The 24,232-nt window shown below is 64.7% G+C and overlaps 3 protein-coding genes across 3 annotated transcripts in view; 1 reads left to right on the top strand and 2 right to left on the bottom strand.

The window, feature by feature from the left end:
- The window catches only part of LOC135317435 (tenascin-X-like), a 62,111-nt gene extending 51,725 nt beyond the window's left edge, over positions 1–10,386 (bottom strand). The window contains 11 exon segments of the mRNA XM_064473714.1: positions 202–489; positions 2,055–2,348; positions 2,852–3,145; positions 4,669–4,758; positions 4,836–5,533; positions 5,654–5,777; positions 7,234–7,387; positions 8,154–8,266; positions 9,292–9,433; positions 9,436–9,530; positions 10,188–10,386. Coding sequence (XP_064329784.1) covers positions 202–489; positions 2,055–2,348; positions 2,852–3,145; positions 4,669–4,758; positions 4,836–5,533; positions 5,654–5,777; positions 7,234–7,387; positions 8,154–8,266; positions 9,292–9,433; positions 9,436–9,530; positions 10,188–10,386 — 2,491 coding nt within the window.
- LOC135317509 (antigen peptide transporter 1-like) lies at positions 10,383–19,346 on the bottom strand. Its single transcript, XM_064473802.1, has 4 exons — positions 19,319–19,346; positions 17,092–17,228; positions 16,403–16,631; positions 10,383–10,390 (listed from the first exon to the last, which is right to left on the bottom strand). The coding sequence occupies exons 1-4, from the start codon at positions 19,344–19,346 to the stop codon at positions 10,383–10,385; spliced, it is 402 nt and encodes a 133-aa protein (XP_064329872.1).
- A 346-nt stretch (positions 19,347–19,692) lies between these two features.
- LOC135317508 (tenascin-X-like) lies at positions 19,693–24,005 on the top strand. The gene is made up of 6 exons (XM_064473801.1): positions 19,693–19,824; positions 20,592–20,724; positions 21,026–21,177; positions 21,816–21,945; positions 22,622–22,783; positions 23,836–24,005. The coding sequence occupies exons 1-6, from the start codon at positions 19,693–19,695 to the stop codon at positions 24,003–24,005; spliced, it is 879 nt and encodes a 292-aa protein (XP_064329871.1).
- Positions 24,006–24,232: the final 227 nt, after the last annotated feature.

The raw sequence follows: 24,232 nt of genomic DNA, 5'->3' as shown, positions 1-24,232 counted from the left end.
TTCAGCCAACCAACAAACATCCATCCATCAGCCTGTCCTTCCATCCCTCCAGCGCTGCACGGTAACATCCCGCCATCCATCCCCTGAGTGTTCCCATTTCCCAACAGTCCCAAGGCACCACCACGAGCCCTGTCCCAGCTCCTGACACACTCAAACCCAGCACCCAAAGAGGACACAGACAGGCCCTGCACGTGCCCTCACCTGTGACGGCGTCGGTGGAGACGGGGCCCAGGCGTTTCCGACCCCACACCCCGTACAGGTTGAACTTGTAGCGGCGGGACGGTGACAGCCCAGGCACGGTCACCGAGCGTGAACCACCGTCCACGGGCAGCACCTGGGGCTGGCCTTGGGCATCCCTGTACTGCACCGTGAAGGAGTCAAAGGTGCCCTCGGGGACGCTCCAGTCGAGCTGCACGGAGTCGGGGGTGACGTGGGAGGCCGTGAGCTCGCCCAGGATTGGCTGGGATGGTGGTTCCTCCTCTGGCTCGGCTGCAGCTGCAACAGAGGAGAGAATCCAGGCAATAAAATTCAGTCATCCATCCATCCATCCATCCATCCATCCATCCATCCATCCATCCATCCATCCATCCATCCATCCACCCATCCATCCATCCATCCATCCATCCATCCACGCATCCATCCATCCATCCATCCGTCCATCCATCCATCCATCCATCCATCTGTCCATCCATCCTGCATACATTCATCCTCCTAAACATCCATGCTCCATCTCTTCTTCCACCTCAACCCAGCCTCCATAAGATGTCCTGTAGTGGCAGATGACACCAGGTGGGGCAGGAGTGTCAACCTGCTGGGGGGCAGGAAGGCTCTGAGAGGGACGTGAAAAGGCTGGATCCATGGGGCGAGGCCAGTTGTGTGAGGATTAACAAGGCCAAGGGCCGGGTCCTGCCCTTGGGTCACACCAACCCCAGGCAGCGCCCCAGGCCTGGGGCAGAGGGGCTGGGAAGTGCCCGGCGGAGAAGGCCCTGGGGGTGCTGGCTGACAGCCGGCTGGGCATGAGCCAGCAGTGCCCGGGTGGCCAAGGAGGCCACCAGCCCCCGGGCTTGTGTCAGCCCTGGTGTGGCCAGCAGGGGCCGGGCAGGGATGGGGCCCCTGTGCTCGGCCCTGGGGAGGCCCCACCTCGAATGCTGGGCTCAGGTTTGGGCCCCTCGGGACAAGCAGGGCCTTGAGGGGCTGGAGCGTGTCCAGAGAAGGGCAGCGGGGCTGGGGCAGGGTCTGGAGCACAAGTGTGCTGGGGGGCGGCTGGGGGGGCTGGCGGGGTTTAGCCTGGAGAAGGGGGGGCTGAGGGGAGCGCTTCTCGCTCTCTGCAGCTGCCTGAGAGGGGCTGGAGTGAGGGGGGGGCTGGTCTCTGCTCCCACGTCACCAGTGATGGGACGAGAGGGAACGGCCCCAAGCTGCGTCAGGGGAGGTTTAGGTTGGATGTGAGGAACAATTTCTTTACTGCAGTAGTGGCCAGGCCCTGGCACAGGCTGCCCAGAGAGTTGGGAGAGTCACCATCCCTGGAGATGTTCAAAAACCATGTAGACATGACACTTCAGGGCATGGTTTAGGAGGGATGGTGGTGTTGGTTTGGCAGTTGGACTTGATGATCCTAGATGTCTTTTCCAACCTTAATAATTCTATGATTCTAGGATAACCTCCTAACCAACCACCCACTATCATCCATCCATCCATCCATCCATCCATCCATCCATCCATCCATCCATCCATCCATCCATCCATCCATCCATCCATCCATCCATCCATCCATCCATCCATCCATCCATCCATGTCCTCACCACATGAGCCACACACTCATCCTACCACTCGTACCCCCATCATGCTCTGTCTCCAGACTTCCACCTCTCTCCCCCTCCCTTACTACCTTTATACTGCCTGCAGCCAGCCCATCCACCCACCCCACGGTCACCAACCCCCAAGAGAAGTTCCCACTTCCCAGAAATGCCATGGATCTTCAGCAGGCCCTGCCCCAGCTCCTGCCGTACTCCGACCCCTGGCCAGCAAGGGCATGGGTGGTCCGACACCCCACCCACCTGTGACGGCGTCGGTGGAGACGGGGCCCAGGCGTTTCCGACCCCACACCCCGTACAGGTTGAACTTGTAGCGGCGGGACGGTGACAGCCCAGGCACCGTCACCGAGCGTGAACCACCGTCCACGGGCAGCACCTGGGGCTCGCCTTGGGCATCCCTGTACTGCACCGTGAAGGAGTCAAAGGTGCCCTCGGGGACGCTCCAGTCGAGCTGCACGGAGTCGGGGGTGACGTGGGAGGCCGTGAGCTCGCCCAGGATTGGCTGGGATGGTGGTTCCTCCTTTGGTGGGGCTGGGGCTGCAACAGCAACGGCACAGTGCAGGACATATTAGGGACAAACATCCCTCCCTCCTTCCCTCTCTTCATCCCTCCTTCTGCCCATCTTCTCTCTCCCTTCCCCTCCACCATGTTATCACACACCTATCACTCAACTCACCCAACCAGCCACCCTTCCATACATTTCCCCAGTTGTTTGTCCATCCATCCATCCATCCATCCATCCATCCATCCATCCATCCATCCATCCATCCATCCATCCATCCGCCCATCCACCCACCCATCCATCCATCCACACACCATCCACCTTCTGATCAAACACCCACACGCTCATCCCCTTGTCTGCCCTTCCATACAAACGTCCCTCCATCCCTCTGAGCTTGCATGCACCCATGCCCACCACCAAACCCAGGGCCAGATGCTCTTCCCATATCCCACAAGGTCAAAGGTCTTGCCAGGGCTCTTGCCTTGCTCCAAACCCAGCACCTGTAGAGGACATAGATGGGGCCCAGAGATGTCCTCACCTGTGACGGCGTCGGTGGAGATAAGACCAATCCGTTTCCGACCCCACACCCCGTACAGGTTGAACTTGTAGCGGCGGGACGGTGACAGCCCAGGCACGGTCACCGAGCGTGAACCACCATCAACTGCAAGTGCTTGAGGTTGGCCCTGGGCATCCCTGTACTGCACCGTGAAGGAGTCAAATGTGCCCTCGAGGACGCTCCACTCCAGATGGACAGAGTTGGGGGTGACCTGGGAGGCCGTGAGCTCACCCAGGATTGGCCGGGATGGTGGTTCCTCTGGCAGCGGGGCCGGCACTGCAAAAGAGATGGCACAAAGCAGAGCATGAAGATCCCACCATCCATGCATCCTTCTGCTGAACCCCTGTCCATCCACCCACCTGTCTCATCCTGCACCCTTCAATCCAAGCACCCAGCCATCCACCCATCCTCCCAGTGAACCAACTGGGTGTCCACCCATCCATCCAATCATCCATTCATTTTGTTCTTTGTCCATTGTTCCATCCATCAGTCCATTTATTTGTCTGTTCACTCATTTGTCCACCTGAGAATCTGGGCTTCCACCCATTCAGTGACCTGGGTTTCCATTCACTTTTCTTACATCAGTCTTTGAAGCCACCTATTCAACCTCCCACCCATCCATCCAGCCACCTATCTATCCAACCTTCCATCCATCCATCCATCCATCCATCCATCCATCCATCCATCCATCCATCCATCCATCCATCCATCCATCCATCCATCCATCCATCCATCCATCCATCCACCCACCCATCCTCACACCCATCCAACCATCTATCCATCCATCCATCCATCCATCCATCCGTCCATCCATCCATCCGTCCATCCATCCATCCATCCATCCATCCATCCATCCATCCATCCATCCATCCATCCATCCATCCATCCATCCATCCATCCATCCATCCATCCATCCATCCATCCACCCACCCACCCATCCTCACACCCATCCAACCATCTATCCATCCATCCATCCATCCATCCATCCATCCATCCATCCATCCATCCATCCATCCATCCATCCATCCATCCATCCATCCATCCATCCGTCCATCCATCCATCCATCCATCCATCCATCTATCCATCCATCCATCCATCCATCCATCCATCCATCCATCCATCCATCCATCCATCCATCCATCCATCCACCCACCCACCCATCCTCACACCCATCCAACCATCTATCCATCCATCCATCCATCCATCCATCCATCCATCCATCCATCCATCCATCCATCCATCCGTCCATCCATCCATCCATCCATCCATCCATCCATCCATCCATCCATCCATCCATCCATCCATCCATCCATCTATCCATCCATCCATCCATCCATCCATCCATCCATCCATCCATCCATCTATCCATCCATCCATCCATCCATCCATCCATCCATCCATCCATCCATCCATCCATCCATCCATCCATCCATCCATCCATCCATCCATCCGTCCATCCGTCCATCCATCCATCCATCCATCCATCCATCCATCCATCCGTCCATCCATCCATCCATCCATCCATCCATCCATCCATCCGTCCATCCATCCATCCATCCGTCCGTCCATCCATCCATCCATCCATCCATCCATCCATCCATCCATCCATCCATCCATCCATCCATCCATCCATCCAGCCAGCCAGCCAGCCAGCCAGCCAGCCAGCCAGCCAGCCAGCCACCATCCATCCAACCATCCACCCACTCACTCACTCACCCACCCCAACTTGTCTACCACGAGCAGTTGAGCCAGAACGCTTGGGTCCCTCCCAGTGCTGCCATGGACCACCCGATGGTACCTGCTTTGGCTACGGCACCTTGGGGCTCAGTCAACTCCATCTCATAAGTGTCCTCCCAGTCCAGTGGGGGCTCGTCGGTGCCACCTACCCCTGCACCCAAAAGAGAAGCAGGCGGTTGTGGGATGTCCCCGTGCAATGTTGTCCCCGTCTCCATTCCCATCACCCACCTGCCGTCACCAGGAATGTGTAGGACTTGGAGACGTGCCCCCGCACCACGCCGTGCACCTCCACCCGGTACATGGCCCCTGGCACCAGCCCTGGCACCCGGGCCACCGCCGTGTGCCCCGGCACCTGTAGCTCCCCCTCGGCCCCCTCTGGCTCTTCCAGGAGCCGGTAACGGATCACCACAGTCTCTGCATGGCCCCGCAGCCCATCCAGGTCCACCAAAGCCTCGCCGGCGGCCCCCGGGATCAGCTGGGGCTTGGGATGGGGGATCTGGCGGAGGAGCTGGTGACGCAACAGGGCCGGGCTGCGGCGTAGAAGGTAAGAGAGGATAGCACGGGCCACTGCCGGCACCGTTTGGTTGCCCCGGAGGGGGAAGTTTGTAGCCCGGAGGTGACTCTCCAGGCGCTGCAGCAAGGAGCCATTGTAGGAGGAGAGCTTAGCCCCCAGGTCATGCAGGGATGGGCCACCCGGGAGCACGGGGGACAGTGGGGCTGCGGGGGACACCGGGGACCATGGAGATGGAGGTGATACAGGGGACTGTGGTGATGCTGGGGACCGTGGAGATGCAGGTGACCTTGGGGACACTGGAGATGTTGGTGCTTCTGGGGATCTTGGGGACACCGGTGACCCCGGGGAGTCTGGTGACACTGGGGACCTTGGGGATGCTGGGGACCCTCGAGATACTGGGGACACCGGAAACCTTGGAGATGCTGGTGACCCCAAAGACCCTGGTGACCCCAAGGATGCATCCGGTGACACTGGTGATGCCGGTGATCCCAGGGACCCTGGTGACCCCCGGGATGCTGGTGACACTGGGGACCTTGGGGATGCCGGAGACCCTCGCGCTGATGGTGATGCTGGGGCCACTGGTGACGCCGGGGACATCAGGGAACCCTGAGGGGACCCTGGGGAGCCCCCGTAGGTGGGAAGAGTCTGGGCAAGCACTGTGAGAGCAAAGGGGACCAGGGTCATCAACCCGTCCCCAAAACTCCCTGTCCAGCACAGCCTGGGGACCCACAGCAAGGACACAGGGATGGATGGACGCAGGAAGGGACGAGGACAGACGGACACATAGGGACTGAGTGGGGACACCCATGGGGATAGACTGGGGACACCCAGAATCATGGGAACAGACCGGGGACATCCGGACGCAGGCAACAGAGGGACGCACGGCGAAGCACCAGGAGATGTGGGGACAGACAGACCCATGGGGACAGTCGAGTCCAAGGGGACACACGGACCCATGGGGACAGACGCAGATAGATGGGCCCAAGGGGACGCATGGACCCATGGGGACAGACGAGCCCATGGGGACACAAGGACCCATGGGGACAGACGAGCCCATAGGGACAGACGAGCCCATGGGGACACAAGGACCCATGGGGACAGACGAGCCCATAGGGACAGACGAGCCCATGGGGACACACGGACCCATGGGGACAGACGAGTCCATGGGGACAGACAGACCCATGGGACACACGGACCCATGGGGACAGGCGGAGATAGATGGGCCCAAGGGGACATACGGACCCACAGCGACAGACCGGTGACACACAGACCCACCAGGACAGACAGACGCATGTAGACCCACAGAGCCATGGGAACACACGGACACATGGGGACGGACAGAGGCTGCAGGCACCACCCCTGTCCCCATGCCCACCCCAGTCCCTGTCCCCCTCCCCATGGCCATGCCACCCCCACACTTGTCACCATCCCACCCCTGTCCCCATGTCAGTGCTCTCCTCATCCCATGCCTGTGCCACCCCTGTCCCCGTGTCTGTCCCCGTGCTGTCCCTGTCCCCCCCACACTGTCCCCACCCATGTGTTGCCCCCACCACCATCACCGTGCTGTCCCTGTCACCATGCCTTGGGCCCATTCTCGTGTCATCCCCATGCCACCTCCCTGGCTGTCCCCATCCCCGCCCCCACCCCTGTGCTCACGCCATCCACGTCCCCAGGCTTTCCCCACCCCCATGCCACCCTTGTCCCCATGCCACCCCCACCCCTGTCCCTGTGCCCACGCTGTCCCCATTGCTGTGCCCCCACCCATGACCCATCACTGTCCCCAACCCCGTCCCCGTCCCCACGCCCATGCTGTCCCCATCCCTCTGCTAATGCCACCCCTGTCCCCATGCCATCGCTGTCCCCATCCCTGTGCCATCCCTGTCCCTGTCCCCATGCCCATGGTGTCCCCGCCCCCATGCCCTCCCCACCCCTGTCCCCATGCTGTCCCCCCACCCACGACCCTGCCATCACCATCACCATCACCCCACCCATGTGCCGTCCCCACCCCTGTCCCCATGCCCATGCCCATCGCCGTCCATGTTGTCCCCATCGCTGTCCCCACCCCCGTGCCCACCCCCCTCGCGCTCCCCATGCTGAGCGGGTGACACGTACGGGTGCGGATGCGTAGGGTGCCGGGTGCTCCGAGGTGCTGCTTCCGCTGGGCCTGGATGAAGAGCTCAAAGGCGTGGCCAGGCGCCAGCCCTGTCACCTCGAAGGTGACAGCGGAGCCGGGCAGCTCGTGGGTCGTCATCGCTGCCGGCTCGTCCTGGGGACAAGGGACATACCAAGGACACGCTGGGGGACAGCGCGGTGGGACCTGGCCCTGAGTCAGGCAGGTGGCCACAGCCGAGAGCTTCTCCCAGGGCTGGGGGACATGTTGGGGACGCGTTGGGGACACACTGGGGACGTGTTGGGGACAGCTAAGGAGGGACACACTGGGGACAGTGTGGTGAGGACACCTCCTCATCCCTGAGCCAGGCAGGAGGCAGGTGGCTGCAGCCAATGGCTTGTCCTGGGGCTGGGGGACACGTTGGGGACACCACGGTTGGGACACGTCCTGGTCCCTAAGCAGGGCTGCAGGCAGGTGGGTCATCCTGGGGACAGGGGACATGTTGGGGACACTGGGGACACCATGCTGGGGACACACCCCTGTCCTCAAGCCAGGTAGCAGGAGGGTGGCCAGAGGTGCTGGCTTGTCCTGGGGACAAGGGACACCATGGGGGGACCCCAGTGGGGGGACCCATCCCTAAGCCAGGCAGCAGATGGGGTGACACCACCATGGCTCATCCTGGGGACAAGGGACACACTAGGCAGCAGGAGGTGGCCTCACCACCGGCTTGCTCTGGGACGACAGGACATGTTGGGGACACCTTAGGGGACACCCTGTCCCCCCAGCGGGGCAGCAGTGGGTGGCCGCGGATGCCACCTCATCCTGGGGACGACAGCCACATTGGAGCCACTTCAGGGCCACCATGCTGGGGCCACCGCGGTGCTGAGGACCTGTCCCCGCCCCTGTCCCCATCCCAGCTCACCAGGGGGACGAGGGCCACCTGGTAACCGTCCACCGGCACGGGGGGGCGGGGCCAGGTCACACGGAACGACGTCTGGTTGCGGGTGGCCAAGCGCGGTGTCACCGAGGGGATATCTGCGGGGACACGGTCCCATCAGTGGGTGCCACCGTGGGGACACTTTGGGGCACCCATGGCATGGGGACACCCTGGGGGACACCACAGGATGGGGCACCCAGGGAATGGGGACACCCTGGGGACACCACGAGGAGAGCAACACCCTGGGGACACTCTGGGGACACCAAGGGATGGGGCACCCATGGGATGGGGACACCACAGGACAAGGACACCCTCAAGACACCACGGGGACACCACGGGATGGGGTACCCTGGGGACGGGGACAACCTGGGGACACCACGGGACAGAGCACCCAGGGGATGGGGACACATTGGGGTCACCACGGGACAGCAACACTGTGGGGATACCCTGGTGACACACAACAGGGTGGGGCACCCATGGGATGGGGACACCCCAGGACAAGGACACCCTGGTGACACCACAGAATGGGGCACCCAGGGGATGGGGACACCTTGGGGACACCCTGGTGACACCACAGGGACAGGGACACCCACGAGAGACCATGGGGACACCAGGGGATGGGGCACCTGTGGGATGGGGACACCCTGGGGACAGGGACACCCTCAAGACACCATGGGGCCACCATGAGGACACCCTTGGGACACCACAGGGCAGGGGCACCACAGGGACACTCAGCGCTGGGACAGTGGGGGGCACTGGGAGGACTGGGAGAGCACTGGAGGACACCAGGGGACACTGGGGGAGGTACCACGGTGGCATCAGGGTCCACCATGGCTGGGAGGGCACAGGAGGAGGGGCACTGGGATGGGGACACTGGGGGAGCACTGGGGGACACTGGGAGCAGTGGGGGGAGAACCGGGGAAGCACAAGGGACACTTGGGGACATTTGGGGACAGGTGGGGACGTACTGAGGAGGCATCAGGGCCCACTACGGCTGGGGGGGTGCGGGTGAGGGCACTGGGAGCACTGGGATGGGGACACTGGGGGAGCGCTAGGGACCCTCGGGGTCACTTGGGGAGCCCTGGGGACAATCGGGGACACCCGGGGACACTCAGGGACGTACCGAGGGTGCAGCGGGGTCCGCCGCGGCCGGGGGGACAGGCGGGCGTGGCGCAGTGGGGGCCGGTGAAGCCGGGGAAGCAGCGGCAGCGACCCCCCCGACATCGTCCCTGGTCGCTGCAGCCAAGGGGACAGGGAGGGTCGGGGGGCGGGGGGGGGGCCGGGGGGCGGGGGGGGGGGCATCGGGGCAGCCGCAGCCGTCCCCGGCCGGGGTGATGCAGAGCTCCCGAGCCAGCGTGCGTCCTGCGGGGATGGGAGGGCCACGGGGGTGACAAAGCCCCACGGCCCCCTGCATGCCACCCCCGTGTCCCCTCGGCCCCCCGTGTCCTCCCCCAGAGCCCCCCCAACATCCCCCACACGTCCCATGTCCCCCATGACCCTCCATGTCCCCCCCGCATGTCCCCATATCCCCCCACATTGTCCCACATCCCCTCATGTCCCCCCGTGTCCCCCCATGTGCCCTTATATCCCCCTTGTCCCTCCACATCCCCCCACACGTCCCCCCAAGTCCCCACCCTGCCCCCCATGTCACCCCCAAGTCCCCTCATGGCCCCCCACATGACCCATGTCACCCCGAGTCTCCCCATGCCCCCATGATCTTTCACGTCCCCTTCATGTCCCATGTCCTAATGCCCCCCCACACCCCCCCACACGTCCCCACATCCCCCTACGACCCCCCACGTCGCCCCACATCCCCCCAGGTGGCCCATGTCCCAGTGTCCCCCCATGGCCCCCCCAAGTCCCCCATGGCCCCCAATGCCCCCCTACATGCCCCATGTCACCCCGGAGTCCCCCCATGTCCCCACAATCTTTCACATCCCCTCCATGTCCCACGTCCTGGTGCCCCCCACGCCCCCCCCATCCCCCCACGCCCCCCACGCCCCCCGTCCCCCCACATACCGGTGCCGGCCTGGGGTCCCTGGCTGTCCCCGCACTGGCTCTGCAGTGCCCGCACTTGCCCCTCCAGCTCCCGCAGGCGCCCCAGGATGGCCACCAGCGCCGCCGCCCCACAGGGGGGCCCCGGGGGGGCCCCGGGGGGGTTCCCCGCCCCCCCCCGCAGTGCCAGCGCCAGCAGCAGCAGGGGAAGCCCCGGGGTCATGGTCCTGCGGGAAGGGGACGGATGGCACCCATGGGGACACACGGACACCATGACAGGGCACCCAGGGGACACAGGGACACCTGTGGGGACATATGGACACCCAGACAGACACCCAGGGGACACATGGACGTCATGAAAGGGGACACAGGGGACACACAGACACCAGTGGGGACACACGGACACACAGACATATATGCAGGGGAGACATGGACATCACGAAAGGGCACCCAGGGGACCCAGGGACACCCACAGGGACACCCACAGGGACACCCAGGGGACCCAGGGACACCCACAGGGACACCCAGGGGACCCAGGGACACCCACAGGGACACATGGACACCCACAGGGTCACCCAGGAGACACACAGACATCATGAAAGGGGACACAGGGACACCTGTGGGGACACGGGGACACCCAGACGGACACCCAGGGGACACACAGACATTGTGGGTGTCACCCAGGGGACACATGGACATCCATGGGGGACACACGGACGCCCACAGGGGACACGTGGATGTCATGGGGGACACACGGACACCCACAGGGGACACCTAATGGGGACACACAGACATGGTGACCCACGGCGCCCACCCACGACCGTCATGTGGCCCTGGCACCACTGTGCCCAGTAACACCAGTAACCCCCAGCAGCCCCCAGTAACACCAGTAAACCCCCCAGTAGCCCTCCGGTTCTCATTAACTGCAGTAGTTTTATCCCCCTCCCAGTCCCCAGTAACACCAGTAACCTTCCCAGTAACCCCCCTTTCCAGCAACTTACACCAGCAACACCAGTAACAGCAGCAACCCCAGCAACAACTCCAGTAGCACCAGTAACTCCCATCACTCCCTGTCTCTGGTAACACCAGTAACCCCAGTAACATCAGCAACCACAGTAACGCCTGTTGCCTCGTCTCCAGTAACACCAGTATCTCCAGTAGCACCAGCAACCCTAGTAACTCCCATCACCAGTAACCCCAGTAACATCAGTACCCCCAATAACTCCAGCCACCTCCCAGTCTCCAGTAATTCCAGTAGCAACCAGCAACACCAGTAACTCCAGAGACACCAGTAACTCCAGTCACCTCCAGCAACAAGAATTCCAGTAAGACCAGTAAGTCCGGCAACACCAGCAGCACCAGCAACTCCAGTTGCCTCCAGTAACACCAGTAACTCCAGTTGCCTCCAGTAAAATCAGCAGCTCCAGCAACTCCAGTAAGCCCAGTAACCCCAGTAAGTCCAGTAAACCCAGTAACTCCAGCAGCACCAGTAAGCCCAATAACACCAGTAGCCCCAGTAAGACCAGTACCTCCCGTCCTGAGCCGTCCCTGCGGCTCAGCTGCAGGGTGGGGTGGGGTCGGGTCCAGCGGGGGAGGGGCGTGGCCGGGGGCGTGACCGGGGGGCGGAGCCACATCCCACGCACCTGCCCCACATCTCCCACCCCACGAGCTTTAGGGGTCTCAGGCATCTGGGCCCCACAGCCTGCCCCACAGCCCCTCCCCCCCATAGGGGACCCAGGCATCCGGGCCCCACACCCTGCCCCACAGCCCCACCCCCCCATAGGGGACCCAGGCATCCGGGCCCCACACCCTGCCCCACAGCCCCACCCCCCCATAGGGGACCCAGGCATCCGGGCCCCACACCCTGCCCCACAGTCCCTCCCCCATAGGGGACCCAGGCGTCTGGGCCCCACAGCCTGCCCCACAGCCCCACCCCCCCCATAGGGGACCCAGGCATCCGGGCCCCACACCCTGCCCCACAGTCCCTCCCCCATAGGGGACCCAGGCGTCTGGGCCCCACACCCTGCCCCACAGCCCCACCCCCCCATAGGGGACCCAGGCATCCGGGCCCCACACCCTGCCCCACAGTCCCTCCCCCATAGGGGACCCAGGCGTCTGGGCCCCACAGCCTGCCCCACAGCCCCACCCCCCCATAGGGGACCCAGGCATCCGGGCCCCACACCCTGCCCCACAGTCCCTCCCCCATAGGGGACCCAGGCGTCTGGGCCCCACAGCCTGCCCCACAGCCCCACCCCCCCCCATAGGGGACCCAGGCATCCGGGCCCCACAGCCTGCCCCACAGCCCCACCCCCCCATAGGGGACCCAGGCATCCGGGCCCCACACCCTGCCCCACAGTCCCTCCCCCATAGGGGACCCAGGCGTCTGGGCCCCACAGCCTGCCCCACAGCCCCACCCCCCCATAGGGGACCCAGGCATCCGGGCCCCACACCCTGCCCCACAGTCCCTCCCCCATAGGGGACCCAGGCATCTGGGCCCCACAGCCTGCCCCACAGCTCCTCCCCCCGTAGGGGACCCAGGCATCCGGGCCCCACAGCCTGCCCCACAGCCCCACCCCCCCATAGGGGACCCAGGCATCCGGGCCCCACAGCCTGCCCCACAGCTCCTCCCCCCGTAGGGGACCCAGGCATCCGGGCCCCACAGCCTGCCCCACAGCCCCACCCCCCCATAGGGGACCCAGGCATCCGGGCCCCACAGCCTGCCCCACAGCCCCTCCCCCCGTAGGGGACCCAGGCGCCCGGGCGGGACCCTCCCCCCCCGTGTGTTTATGGGGTGGCGTTGCCACAGTAACCAAACATCTGGGCGGGAGCGGCCAGATGTGGGGTCCAGCTGCCAGAGCGGGGGGGGGGGGGTTGGGGTGGGCGGGGGACCGCTCCCAGTGACACCAGTAACACTAGTAATCCAGCACAGCCGGCCCCAGTGCTCCCAGTAACCATGGTGCCACCTGCCCCAGTGCTCCCAGTGCCTCCAGTAACCACAGTCCCACCTGCCCCAGAGCTCCCAATCCTCCCAGTCACCACAGTGCCATCTGCCCCAGTGCTCCCAGTCACCATGGTGCCATCTGCCCCAGTGCTCCCAGTAACCATGGAGCCACCTGCCCCAGAGCTCCCAGTCCTCCCAGTCACCACAGTGCCACCTGCCCCAGAGCTCCCAATCCTCCCAGTAACCACAGTGCCATCTACCCCAGTGCTCCCAGTCCTCCCAGTCAGCACAGTGCCATCTACCCCAGTGCTCCCAGTAACCATGGTGCCATCTGCCCCAGAGCTCCCAATCCTCCCAGTCACCATAGTGCCACCTGCCCCAGAGCTCCCAGTCCTCCCAGTCACCATAGTGCTACCTGCCCCAGAGCTCCCAGTGCCCCCAGTAACCATGGTCCCTCCTACCCCAGGCCTCCCAGTAACCATGGTGCCACCTGCCCCAGTGCTCCCAGTAATCATGGACCCACCCGCCCCAGCGCTCCCAGTCAGCACGGTGCCACCTGTCCGAAGGAATCCAGTGCTCCCAGTAACCACTGTCCCTCCTCCCCCAGGGCTCCCAGTCACCACAGTGCCACATGCCACAGTGCTCCCAGTGTCCCCAGTAACCACAGACCCACCTACCCCAGTGCCTCCAGTAACCATGGTCCCTCCTGTCCCACGGCTCCCAGTAACCACACTGCCACCTGGCCCACCACTCCCAGTCACCACATTGCCACCTTCCCCAGTGCTCCCAGTCAGCACATTGCCACCTGTCCCACGGCTCCCAGTAACCATGGACCCTCCTGCCCCAGTGCTCCCAGTGCTCCCAGTCACCAAGGTCATCCCTGCCCCACAGCTCCCAGTTCTCCCAGTCACCACAGTCACCCCGCCCCAGTGCTCCCAGTTCTCCCAGTCACCATGGCCACCCCTGCCCCACAGCTCCCAGTGCTCCCAGTCACCACGGCCACCCCTGCCCCACAGCTCCCAGTGCTCCCAGTGCTCCCAGTCACCACGGCCACCCCTGCCCCACAGCTGTGCCGTGGGTCAGTGGGGCCGCGCCGTGGGGCTGCAGGGCCCAGTCTTGGGGCTGCGCTTTGGGGCCAAGTCACGGGTGGGGCCGGGTGAGGTCATGACTCAGCCTGGCCGGCCCCCCTCCCCCCTCCCCCCTCCCCCCCCCCCCGCCCCCCCGCTGTTGTTGTTGCTGCAGGATATGGGGGGGGGGGCTCGGCCGGATGCCTGGGTCCACTCGGGGGGGGGTGTCAGGGGTCACCCGGACGCCTGGGTCCCCCAGAAGGCAGTGGGGGGAGGGGCGCGATGTGGGGCAGTGGGGTCTGGGATGCCTGGGTCCCCTGAGGATGAGGGGGTGTGGGGGGGGTGACTTGGGGGGCCCGGATGCCTGGGTCCCCTGAGGATGAGGGGGTGTGGGGGGGGTGACTTGGGGGGCCCGGATGCCCGGGTCCCCTGAGGATGAGGGGGTGTGGGGGGGGTGACTTGGGGGGCCCGGACGCCCAGGTCCCCTGAGGATGAGGGGGTGTGGGGGGGTGACCTGGGGGGCCCGGACGCCCGGGTCCCCTGAGGATGAGGGGGTGTGGGGGGGGTGACTTGGGGGGCCCGGATGCCCGGGTCCCCTGAGTGGCAGTGGGGGGGAGTGACTTGGGGGGCCCGGACGCCCGGGTCCCCTGAGTGGCAGTGGGGGGGAGTGACTTGGGGGGCCCGGACGCCTGGGTCCCCTGAGTGGCAGTGGGGGGGATTGACTTGGGGGGCCCGGATGCCTGGGTCCCCTGAGTGGCAGTGGGGGGGAGTGACTTGGGGGGCCCGGACGCCCGGGTCCCCTGAGTGGCAGTGGGGGGGAGTGACTTGGGGGGCCCGGACGCCCGGGTCCCCTGAGTGGCAGTGTGGGGGGGAGGGGGCACGTGGGTTCGCCACGAGGTCTGGCAGGGTCAGGCGGGGGGTGGGGGCCCGGACGCCTGGGTCCCCTGGGGCTGGGGGTGTGGGGCAGAGCTGGGGGGGCCCAGACGCCTGGGTTCCTTGGCCAGGGCTGGTGTTTTGCTCATCACCTCTGGGTTGGGCGGGCCCCAACACGTGTGGGGCTGGGCAGCACTGGAGGGGCTGGGGCATTCATGTGGGGCTGGGGGACATGAGTGGGGTTGGGGGACACATGTGGGGCTGGGGGGCACTGTAGCGGCTGGGAGACACGTGTGTGGCTGGGGGACACGTGTGGGGCTGGGGGGCATGTGTGGGGCTGGGGGAACTGGAGGGGCTGGGGCACATGAGTGGGGCTGGGGGGCATGTGTGGGGCTGGGGGCACTGGAGGGGCTGAGGGACTCATGTGGGGCTGGGGAGGGGGTGTCACAGGCACATGTGGGACCAAGAGGGCCACATGTGGGCCTGATGGGCACAGTGGAGGCTGGGGGGGGTACATGTGGGGCTGAGACTTCTATGGGGCAGATGTGGGGCTGGGGAGTTGCTGTAGGGCACGTATGGGGCCACAGGACAAATGTGGGGCTGGGGATTTGCACGGGGCTGGGGATTTGCGTGGGGCTGGGAGGTGAGTGGGGCACAGGCTGCGTGGGGGGAGCCGGCCCTGGCCCAGCCCCACGGCTGTTCCTGCCAAGGAATTTTCTCGGCCTCCATCAACAGCATGAGGTAATGGGGGGGGGAGGGGGGGGAAGGGGGGGACCCAGGCGTCCGGGCGGGGGGAGGGAGCAGATGCCGGAGACAGGGGGGAGGCGGGTGGGGTGTCACGGGACCCACCCCACGGAGCCCCCCAGGATCCCCAGCCCCATGGGATGCCCAGGACGTGCGTCACCCGCCATCCCCCCAGCCCCATCCCAGGTGGCCGATGTCCTCACAGGCCCCCCAGGTCCCCACCTGCCCCAAAGCTCTGCCCCCCCCCCCATCCTGTCCCCAACCCCCCACCCTGTCCCCATCATCAGCTGGTGCCCGGCCCATCAAAGGCACCTCAGACCCCCAACCCCCACCCCTGCCCCCTCCCACACCCCCACCCAAATCCCTGCACCTCCCTCACAGCCCCCCCACTCTGGCGTCCCTCAACACACCCCCCGGGTACAAACACAAGGGTTTCTTTCCAGCCCTGGTGGCACCCGGTGGCACCCAATGGCACCCGTGGTCACCGTCACACAGCTCTCCTCGTCCCTTCTCAGAGCTCCCAGTGTCCCCATCCCTTGGTGTCCCCATCCCTTGGTGTCCCCATCCCTTGGTGTCCCCAGCCCTTGGTGTCCCCGTCCCCAGCTCTTCCCCACCCTCCTCCCCCATGTCCCCATCCCCCGCTGTCCCCCCCTGTCCCCCGCCCTGCAGCAGGTGCCAGTAACGGCTGCCGGGGCACAGGAGCTCCTTGGGGGACTCCAGCTCGTGCAGTCGTCCCCCCTCCAGCACGGCCACCCGCTGCGCCCGCATGGCCAGGGCCACCCGCCCCGTCACCAGCAGCACCGCGCGCCCGGCCCCGCTGGCTCCGAAGATCTCCTGCTCCACCTGCGGCGGGTGGTGTCATCAGTGGGGACCCCCCCGAGTGTGGGGACCCAGGGGACGTGGGGACCGGGGACCCAGGGGACATGGGGCCCAAGGACCAAGGGGTCGGGGGAGTGGGGTGCAGGGGATCCAGGAGACTAAAGGGAGCAGGGACGCAGGGGACATGGGGACCAGGGACCCACAGGACATGGGGACCAGGGACCCACAGGACACTGGGACTGGGGACCAAGGGGACCTGTGGGGTGCTGGGACTGGGGACTGAGGGGACACAGGGAGCAGGGCCTGGAAGAGGGGACCGAGGGGACCCCTTCCTGGGACCAGGGGTTTGCTGGTCCCCAGGGGACATGAGGATGGGGGATGAAGAGGAGCCAGGGACCCTGGAAACACTGAGACCCAGGGGACCCCCAGGGACCAGGGTGCTGCTGGAGAGGGGGACCGAGGGGACACGGGTGTCACCTCCCACCTGCAGCTGGCTCTCGGTGTCCAGGGCACTGGTGGGCTCATCGAGGACAAGGACACGGGGGTTCCTCACCAGGGCCCGAGCGATGGCCACCCCTTGCCGCTGTCCCCCGGAGAGCTGCCCCCCCAGCTCGCCCACCTCTGCGTGAGATGGGGGTCAGGGTGGGGGACATGGGGACAGGGACACCTCATAGCCCCGGGGCAGGCGGGTGATGAAGGCGTGGGCACCCGCCTTCAGTAAATGGGGCTACAAGGGGCAAGTGCCAGGTCCTGCCCCTGGGGAGGAACAGCCCCCCGCACCAGCACAGGCTGGGGGGGACCTGCTGGAGAGCGGCTCTGCTGGGAAGGGCCTGGGGGTGCTGGGGGGCAGCGAGGTGACCCTGAGCCAGCACCGGGCCCTTGGGGATGAGGGGGCCAGCGGTGTCCTGGGGGGCATGGAAAGGAGTGTGGGCAGCGGGGTGAGGGAGGTTATCACCCCCCCTGCTCTGCCCCGGTGAGGCCACACCTGGGGGGCTGCGGCCAGTTCTGGCCCCCCCAGTTCCAGAAGGGCGGGGAGGTGCTGGGGAGAGGCCACTGGGGAGCTGCGGAGCTGGTCGGGGGCTGGAGCATCTGCTGTGGGAGGAACGGCTGAGAGACCTGGGCTTGTTCAGCCGGGAGCGGAGAAGCCTGAGGGGGGTCTCATCAATGCCTATAAATATCTGAAGGGTGGGTGTCGGGAGGGCGGGGCCGGGCTCTCTCCAGCGGTGCCCAACGCCAGGCCAAGGGGCCACGGGCACAAGCTGGGACACGGGAAGCTCCCCCTGAACATGAGGCCAAACCCCTTCCCTGTGCGGGTGCCAGAGCAGGGGCACAGGCTGCCCAGAGAGGCTGTGGGGTCCCTTCCCTGGAGACATTCACCCCCCGCCTGGACGCGGCCCTGTGCCCCTGCTCTGGGGGTGCCTGCTCACGCAGGGGTGGGACGGGGTGAGCTCCAGAGGGCCCTGCCAGCCCCCACAATTCCATGACTCTGGGATTCTGTACTGGGACTGCTGAGCCCTACTGGGATGTACTGGGGCCTTCTGGGATGTACTGGGGCCTATTGGGTCCTGCTGGGAGCTATTGGGGTTTACAGAGATCTACTGGGGCCTACTGGGATATACTGGGGCATACCAAGACCTTTTTGGGCCTGTTGGAGTCTACCGTGAGCTACAAGTGAGCTACTGAGGCATCCTGGGCTCTGCTGGCATCTACTAGGGCCTGCTGGGGCCTATTGGGGTCTACTGGTACACACTGGTCTCTGTTGGGATGTCCTGTGGCTTACTGGGGCCTATTGGGGTTAACTGAGACCTACTGGGGTCTGCTGCGGTCTGCTGGGGCCTATTGGGGCTCTCTGGGCTCTGCTGAGATCTCCTGGGGGTGTACTGGGGCCTACTGGGATTTATTGGGCTCTCATGGGGCCTAACTGGCTCTACTGGGGCACGCTGGGGCCCACTGGAATCTATTGGGACCTGCTGAGGGCCTACTGAGACCTGCTGGGGCTATTGGGGGTTGCAGAGATCTACTGGGGCCTAGTGAGATGTACTGGGGTCTACCATGATCTCCCAGTGATCTACAGGGGCCTACTGGGATCTGCTGGGCTTTTGTGATGCCTAATGGGCACTACTGGGGTCTACTGAGACCTACCGGGATCTACTAGCACCTGCTGGGGCCTACTGGAATGTACTGGGGCCTACTTAGACCTTCTGGGGTCTACTGGGACTTACTGGGACCTACTGGAAACTACTGGGATGTACTGGCATCTACTGGGGCCTGCTGAGACATGCTGGGGTCTACTGTGGCCTACTGTGGCCTGTTGGGGTCTATTGGGAGGTACTGGGACCTACTGGGACCTCCTGGGACCTCCTTGGGCCTACTAGGGCCTACTGGGCTCTATTGGGGTTTACTGAGACTTACTAGGGTCTGCTGGGGTCCCCTGGGCTCTGTCAGGATCTGCTGGGGTTTACTGAGACTTACTAGCATCTTCTGGAGTCTACTGGGGCCTATTGGGCTCTACTGGGACGTACTGGGTTCTGCAGGGGTCTTCTGGGGCTCACTGGGGTGTACTAGGTCATGCTGAAACCTGCAGGGACTTCCTAGGACTTCCTGGGACCTCCTAGTGCCTACTGCGCTCTACTGGGGTCTTCTTGGGCCTACTGGAGCCTACTGGGCTCTGCTAGGCTCTGCTGGGGTTACTGGAGACTATTGGGGTATACCGCGACTTACTGGGGCCTGCTGGGACATGCTGGGCTCTAGTGGGATCTACTGGACCCTACTTTGGTGTCTTGGGCTGCACTGGGACCTACTGGGCTCTGCTGGGGCTGCTGGGGTCCCTTGAGGTCTATGGGGCCTACTGACATCTACCAGGCCCTACCTGGCCCTGCTTGGGTCTCCTGGGGCCTACTGGGAGATACTGGGCTCTGCTGAGACTACTGGGAGTGTGGGTGTCCATGGGGGTTTCTGTGGGGTTGGGGGGTTATGGTGGTAAGATGTGGGGGTTCTCTGATTGCCCGTTGGGGAGCAGCTGTTGGGCGGGTCCTTGGGGGGCTGTGGGGGTGTTTGGGGGTGTCAGGGGCCATGTCCCTCCCCCATGGCAGTGCCCCAGGGACCATTTGGGTGGGGACTGTGTGGCCCCACAGCACCCGGCTGCACTGGGTGTCCCCCCTGCACCACCCCTGATGGCTACAAGCTCGTCTACGGCCTCCCTGGAGGACCCCAGCAGGTAACGACACCCCCAGCACCCCAAAACCCCAGAACCTGCCTGAGGATGCCAATATTCCTTGTCAGACTCCAATACCCCCACCCCGACCACAGTAATCCCTTGGGGTCCCTGGTCCTCCTCTAGCAACCCCAAATTTCCTTGTGGGACCCCAATACTGCCCCCCCAGGGACACCATTAACCCCTTGAGGACCCTGCTACCCCCCAGGTGCACCCCATTATGTCTGGTGGGACCCCCAGTACTCCCTTAGGGCACCCCAGTACCCCCTCCAAGACCGAAATAAGCCCTAGGAGACCCCAATAATGTCCTGGGAAACCCCAGTAATGACTTGAGGGACCCCAGCAACCCCTGGGAGACCCCAATATCCCTTGTGGGACCCCCAGTATTCCATTAGGGCACCTCAGTGCTCTGCAGAGACCTAAATAATCCCCAGGGGACCCCAGTAATGTCCTGGGAGACCCCAATAATAGCCTGGAGGACCCCAATAACAACCAGAGCACCCCACTATTCCTTGAGGGACCCAATACAAACCCAGGGACCCCAACAATTCCTTGCAGACCCCAATATTCCTTTTAGGACTCGAATAACAACTAGGGGAGTGAAATAGGCCCTCGCGGACCCCAGTGTCCCCCCATGAACCCCAATATCCCTTGTGGGACCCCTAATACTCCCTTAGGGCTCCCCAATACCCACACAGAACCCAATTAACACCTTGGGGGACCCTAATAATGCCCAGGGCACCCCAATAAACCCGCTATGCCTCTCCCAGACACTGCGATTGCCTCCCAAGGCGACATCCCATCAGCTGTGGGGCCTGGAGCCAGCAGGGCGCTATGGGGTACAGCTGTGGGGCCGGGGGGGACACCCCCCCCTCAGCCCCCTGGAAACCTCCTTCGACACCCGTGAGCCAGACACCTTTGTCCCTGGGAGGGGGGAGGGGGGTACCCAGACACCTGGGTCCGTGGGGGGGGTAGGGGTGCTGCATCCTTGGGTGGGGGGCACCCAGACACATGGGTCCTTGGGTGGGGGGCACCCAGACACATGGGTCCTTGGGTGGGGGGCACCCGTCTGCCTGGCCCCTGGGTGCTGGGTCCCTGGCTGGGGTGGGCACCCGGACACCTGGGTCCTCAGAACTCTATTGGGGGACTTAGGGGTGTCCCCGGATACCTGGGTCCCCACAGCCCCACCCCTCCCCCACTCCAGCTCCCCTCCCACACCCGCATCCCCGGGACTGCGCCGAGGAGCAGCTGAACGGGCCAGGGCCTTCACGTGAGACCCTCATCTTCCTCGGGGGAGACCCCCGGAGACCCCTGCGCGTCTTTTGCGACATGGAGACCGATGGCGGCGGCTGGCTGGTGGGGCGACTGGGGAAAAGTGGGCGGCACTGGGGGACGCTGGGGGACGCTGGGGGACGCTGGGAAGGGTTGGATAGCTTCTATAGGAGGTTATGGGGGATTTGTGTGGGAACTGGGGGTCTTGGTGGGCAATAGGAGGTCTTGGGGGGCATTGGGGGTGGGGGGGGAACTGAGAGGCCCTGGGAGGGTGTGGAGGGTGTGGCATGGTGGGATATGGGTGGATATGGAGTCTGGAGGGAAGTGGGGTTCTTGGGGAGCAAAAGGGGAAGCAGGGGGCACTGGGGGGCACTGGGAGGCACTGGGAGGGGCTGGGGAGGTCATATGGGTGTGTATTGGAGGTTATGGTTTTTTCTTATGGGGGGCAGTGGGGTGCATGGGGGTGCAATATGGGGCCTGGGGTCACTGGGGGGGGAAATGGGAGGCACTGGGAGGGGCTGGGTGGTCTTATAGGGGGTATTTGGGGGTTTTATGGGTTGAAATGAGGGGCAATGAGGGGGAGTCTGAGGGTCAGTGGGGGTCATGGGGTCAATAGTGTTTCCTGGGGGCCACTGGGGGAGCCTGTGGGGAAAGGGGTATTCTGGGGGTCTCTATGGCGTCAGTGGGGGGGTGCTGGGACCCCCCTGACCCCCCCACCCCAGGTGTTCCAGCGCCGCCAGGATGGGGGCACCGATTTCTGGCGGGGGTGGGATGCCTACGCCCACGGCTTCGGCAACGTCACCGGGGAGTTCTGGCTGGGTGAGGACCCCGGCATCGGGGAGGGTCCCAGGGGTGGGGGGGGGACTTGGGGACACCCTGATGTCTGGGATAGGGGACCCAGGCATCCAGGTGGGACCCAGCAGTTTTTTGGGGGATGCAGACATCTGGGTGGGCTTGGGTGGGTGACCAAAGAGGAGACCCAGGTGTCCGGGTGGGCTCCAGGGCAGGGACCAAGGCATCTGGGTGGGCACAGGTGGGTGTTTGGAGGGGACCCAGGCGTCCAGGTGGGCTTGGGTGGGTGACCAGGGAGGGACCCAGGCATCTGGGTGGGCTCCAGGGAGGGACCCAGGCTCCAGGGGGGACCCAGGCTCCAGGGGGGACCCAGGCTCCAGGGGGGACCCAGGCATCCGAGTGGGCTCCAGGGAGGGACCCAGGCTCCAGGGGGGACCCAGGCTCCAGGGGGGACCCAGGCATCTGGGTGGGCTCCAGGCAGGGACCCAGGCTCCAGGGGGGACCCAGGCTCCAGGGGGGACCCAGGCTCCAGGGGGGACCCAGGCATCCGAGTGGGCTCCAGGGAGGGACCCAGGCTCCAGGGGGGACCCAGGCTCCAGGGGGGGACCCAGGCTCCAGGGAGGGACCCAGGCATCCGGGTGGGCTCCAGGGAGGGACCCAGGCTCCAGGGGGGACCCAGGCTCCAGGGGGGACCCAGGCATCCAGGCAGTGGCCGGACTCAGGCGTGGGGGCGCAGGGAACGAGGCGCTGCACGCGCTGACAGCGAGGACCCCCATGGAGCTGCGGGTGGACCTCCGCACCCCGTGGGACGCCGCCTTCGCCCGCTACCGTGACTTTGCCGTCGCCGGGCCCGAGGAGCATTACCGCCTGCACCTCGGCGCCTACAGCGGCACTGCTGGTACGGGGGGTGCTGGAGGGGCTCTGGAGGGGTCCTGGGGGTCCTGAGGTGGGCTTGGGGTTCGTGAGGGGTCTTGGGAGGTCCTGAGAGGCGGCTGGGGTGGTGCTGAACGGACCAGCCCTTCTGGGGGATGCTGGCTGGTTCTGAAGGGGCCTTGGGGGGTTCCTGGACATGCCTGGGTGTGTCTTGGAGGGATATTTGGGGGTCCTGAGGGGTCTTGGCTGTCCCTGGGGGATCTTGGGGGGGCTTTTGGCCCATGAGGGAGTCTTGGGGGGGATTGTGAGTCCTGAGGAGGTCCTGGAGGGTCCTGAGGGGGTGTTGAGAGTCTCTTGGTTCAAGAGTTCTGGAGGGTCTTGGGGGTCTCTTGGCCCAGGAAGAGGGTCCAGGGGGGGTCTTGGAGAGGTCCCAAGGTGTCTGGGGGGGCTCTCAAGGGGTGTTGTGGGTCCTGATGTGTCTTGGACGAGTTTCAGAGGGTCCTGAGGGAATCTTGGGAGGTCCTGGAGGGATCTCTGGGAAATCCCAGAGGGGTCTTAGGGGGATCCTGGGGGTTCCTTTGCCCATGGGGGAGTCTTTGAGGTGTCTTGGGGGAACTGAGGGAGGCTTGGAGTGTCCTGGAGTGGGGAGGGGATCTTATGGTGTCCTGAGGGTGTGTGGGGTGCCTAAGGAGGTGTTGGGGGTCCCTTGGCCCATGAAGAGGATCTCTGGGGGACCCTGGGGGGTCTCAGATGGTTCTGAGGGGTCTTGGGGGTCCCTGGAGGGTCCTGAGGGGTCTTGAGTGGTTCAGGGTGGAGGTTGGTGGGTCGTGACGGTGCCTTGGGGGTCCCTTGGCCTGTGAATGGGGAGGTCCTGGAGGGGTTCCAGCACGGTCCTGAAGGGGCCTCTTGCTCCATGGGGGGACCCTGTGGGGGGTGGTGGGGGTCTCCCACCCTGGGGAGGGTGTCCCTGGTGGCTTCCAGGGGGTTCTTAGGGTTCTCCGGACCATATGGGGGACCCTGTGGGTACGTGGGGGGGTTGGTGTGGGTCCCGGGGGTGTCTGGTGTGGGGTCCCGCAGGGGATGCGCTCTCCTACCACGCCGGCAGCCCCTTCTCCACGCGGGACCGGGACCCTCGGGGCCGTTCCCGTCCCTGTGCTGTCTCCTACACCGGGGCCTGGTGGTACCACAACTGCCACTACGCCAACCTCAACGGGCGCTACGGGACCCCCAGTGACCACCAGGCATAGGGGCCGGGACCCCTAGGGGGCCAATGGGGTCAGAGGGCGGTTAATGGGGGCTGTGGGAGGATGTAATAAGGTCTGTAGGGGCCATAATGGGGTCTGTAGGGACCATAATGGGATCTCTAGGGGCCATGGGGAGCCTATAGGGGCCTATGAGAACCTCTAGGGGCCAACTAGAGTGGGGCCTGTGGTCCAGAGTGCGATTAATGGGGCTATAGGGGGACATAATGGAG

The sequence above is a fragment of the Phalacrocorax carbo genome, chromosome 26 (genome assembly GCF_963921805.1).
Source record: "Phalacrocorax carbo chromosome 26, bPhaCar2.1, whole genome shotgun sequence".
NCBI lineage: Eukaryota > Metazoa > Chordata > Aves > Suliformes > Phalacrocoracidae > Phalacrocorax > Phalacrocorax carbo.
Note: the sequence above shows the minus strand (reverse complement) of the source record. Positions and strands in the feature narration are given on the sequence as shown.

Excerpts from the sequence above, each read along its gene's own strand:
- LOC135317509 (XM_064473802.1), bottom strand. The coding sequence starts at position 19,346 with ATGTCCCAGCAGGCCCCAGTAAGTCGCG. Across the intron at positions 17,229-19,318 it reads GCAGGCCCCAGTAAGTCGCG|AGGTGGGCGAGCTGGGGGGG; the intron begins GTATACCCCAAT and ends CATCTCACGCAG. Across the intron at positions 16,632-17,091 it reads ACACCGAGAGCCAGCTGCAG|GTGGAGCAGGAGATCTTCGG; the intron begins GTGGGAGGTGAC and ends CACCCGCCGCAG.
- LOC135317508 (XM_064473801.1), top strand. The coding sequence starts at position 19,693 with ATGGCAGTGCCCCAGGGACCATTTGGGTGGGGACTGTGTGGCCCCACA. Across the intron at positions 19,825-20,591 it reads TCCCTGGAGGACCCCAGCAG|ACACTGCGATTGCCTCCCAA; the intron begins GTAACGACACCC and ends TGCCTCTCCCAG. Across the intron at positions 22,784-23,835 it reads CGCCTACAGCGGCACTGCTG|GGGATGCGCTCTCCTACCAC; the intron begins GTACGGGGGGTG and ends GGGGTCCCGCAG.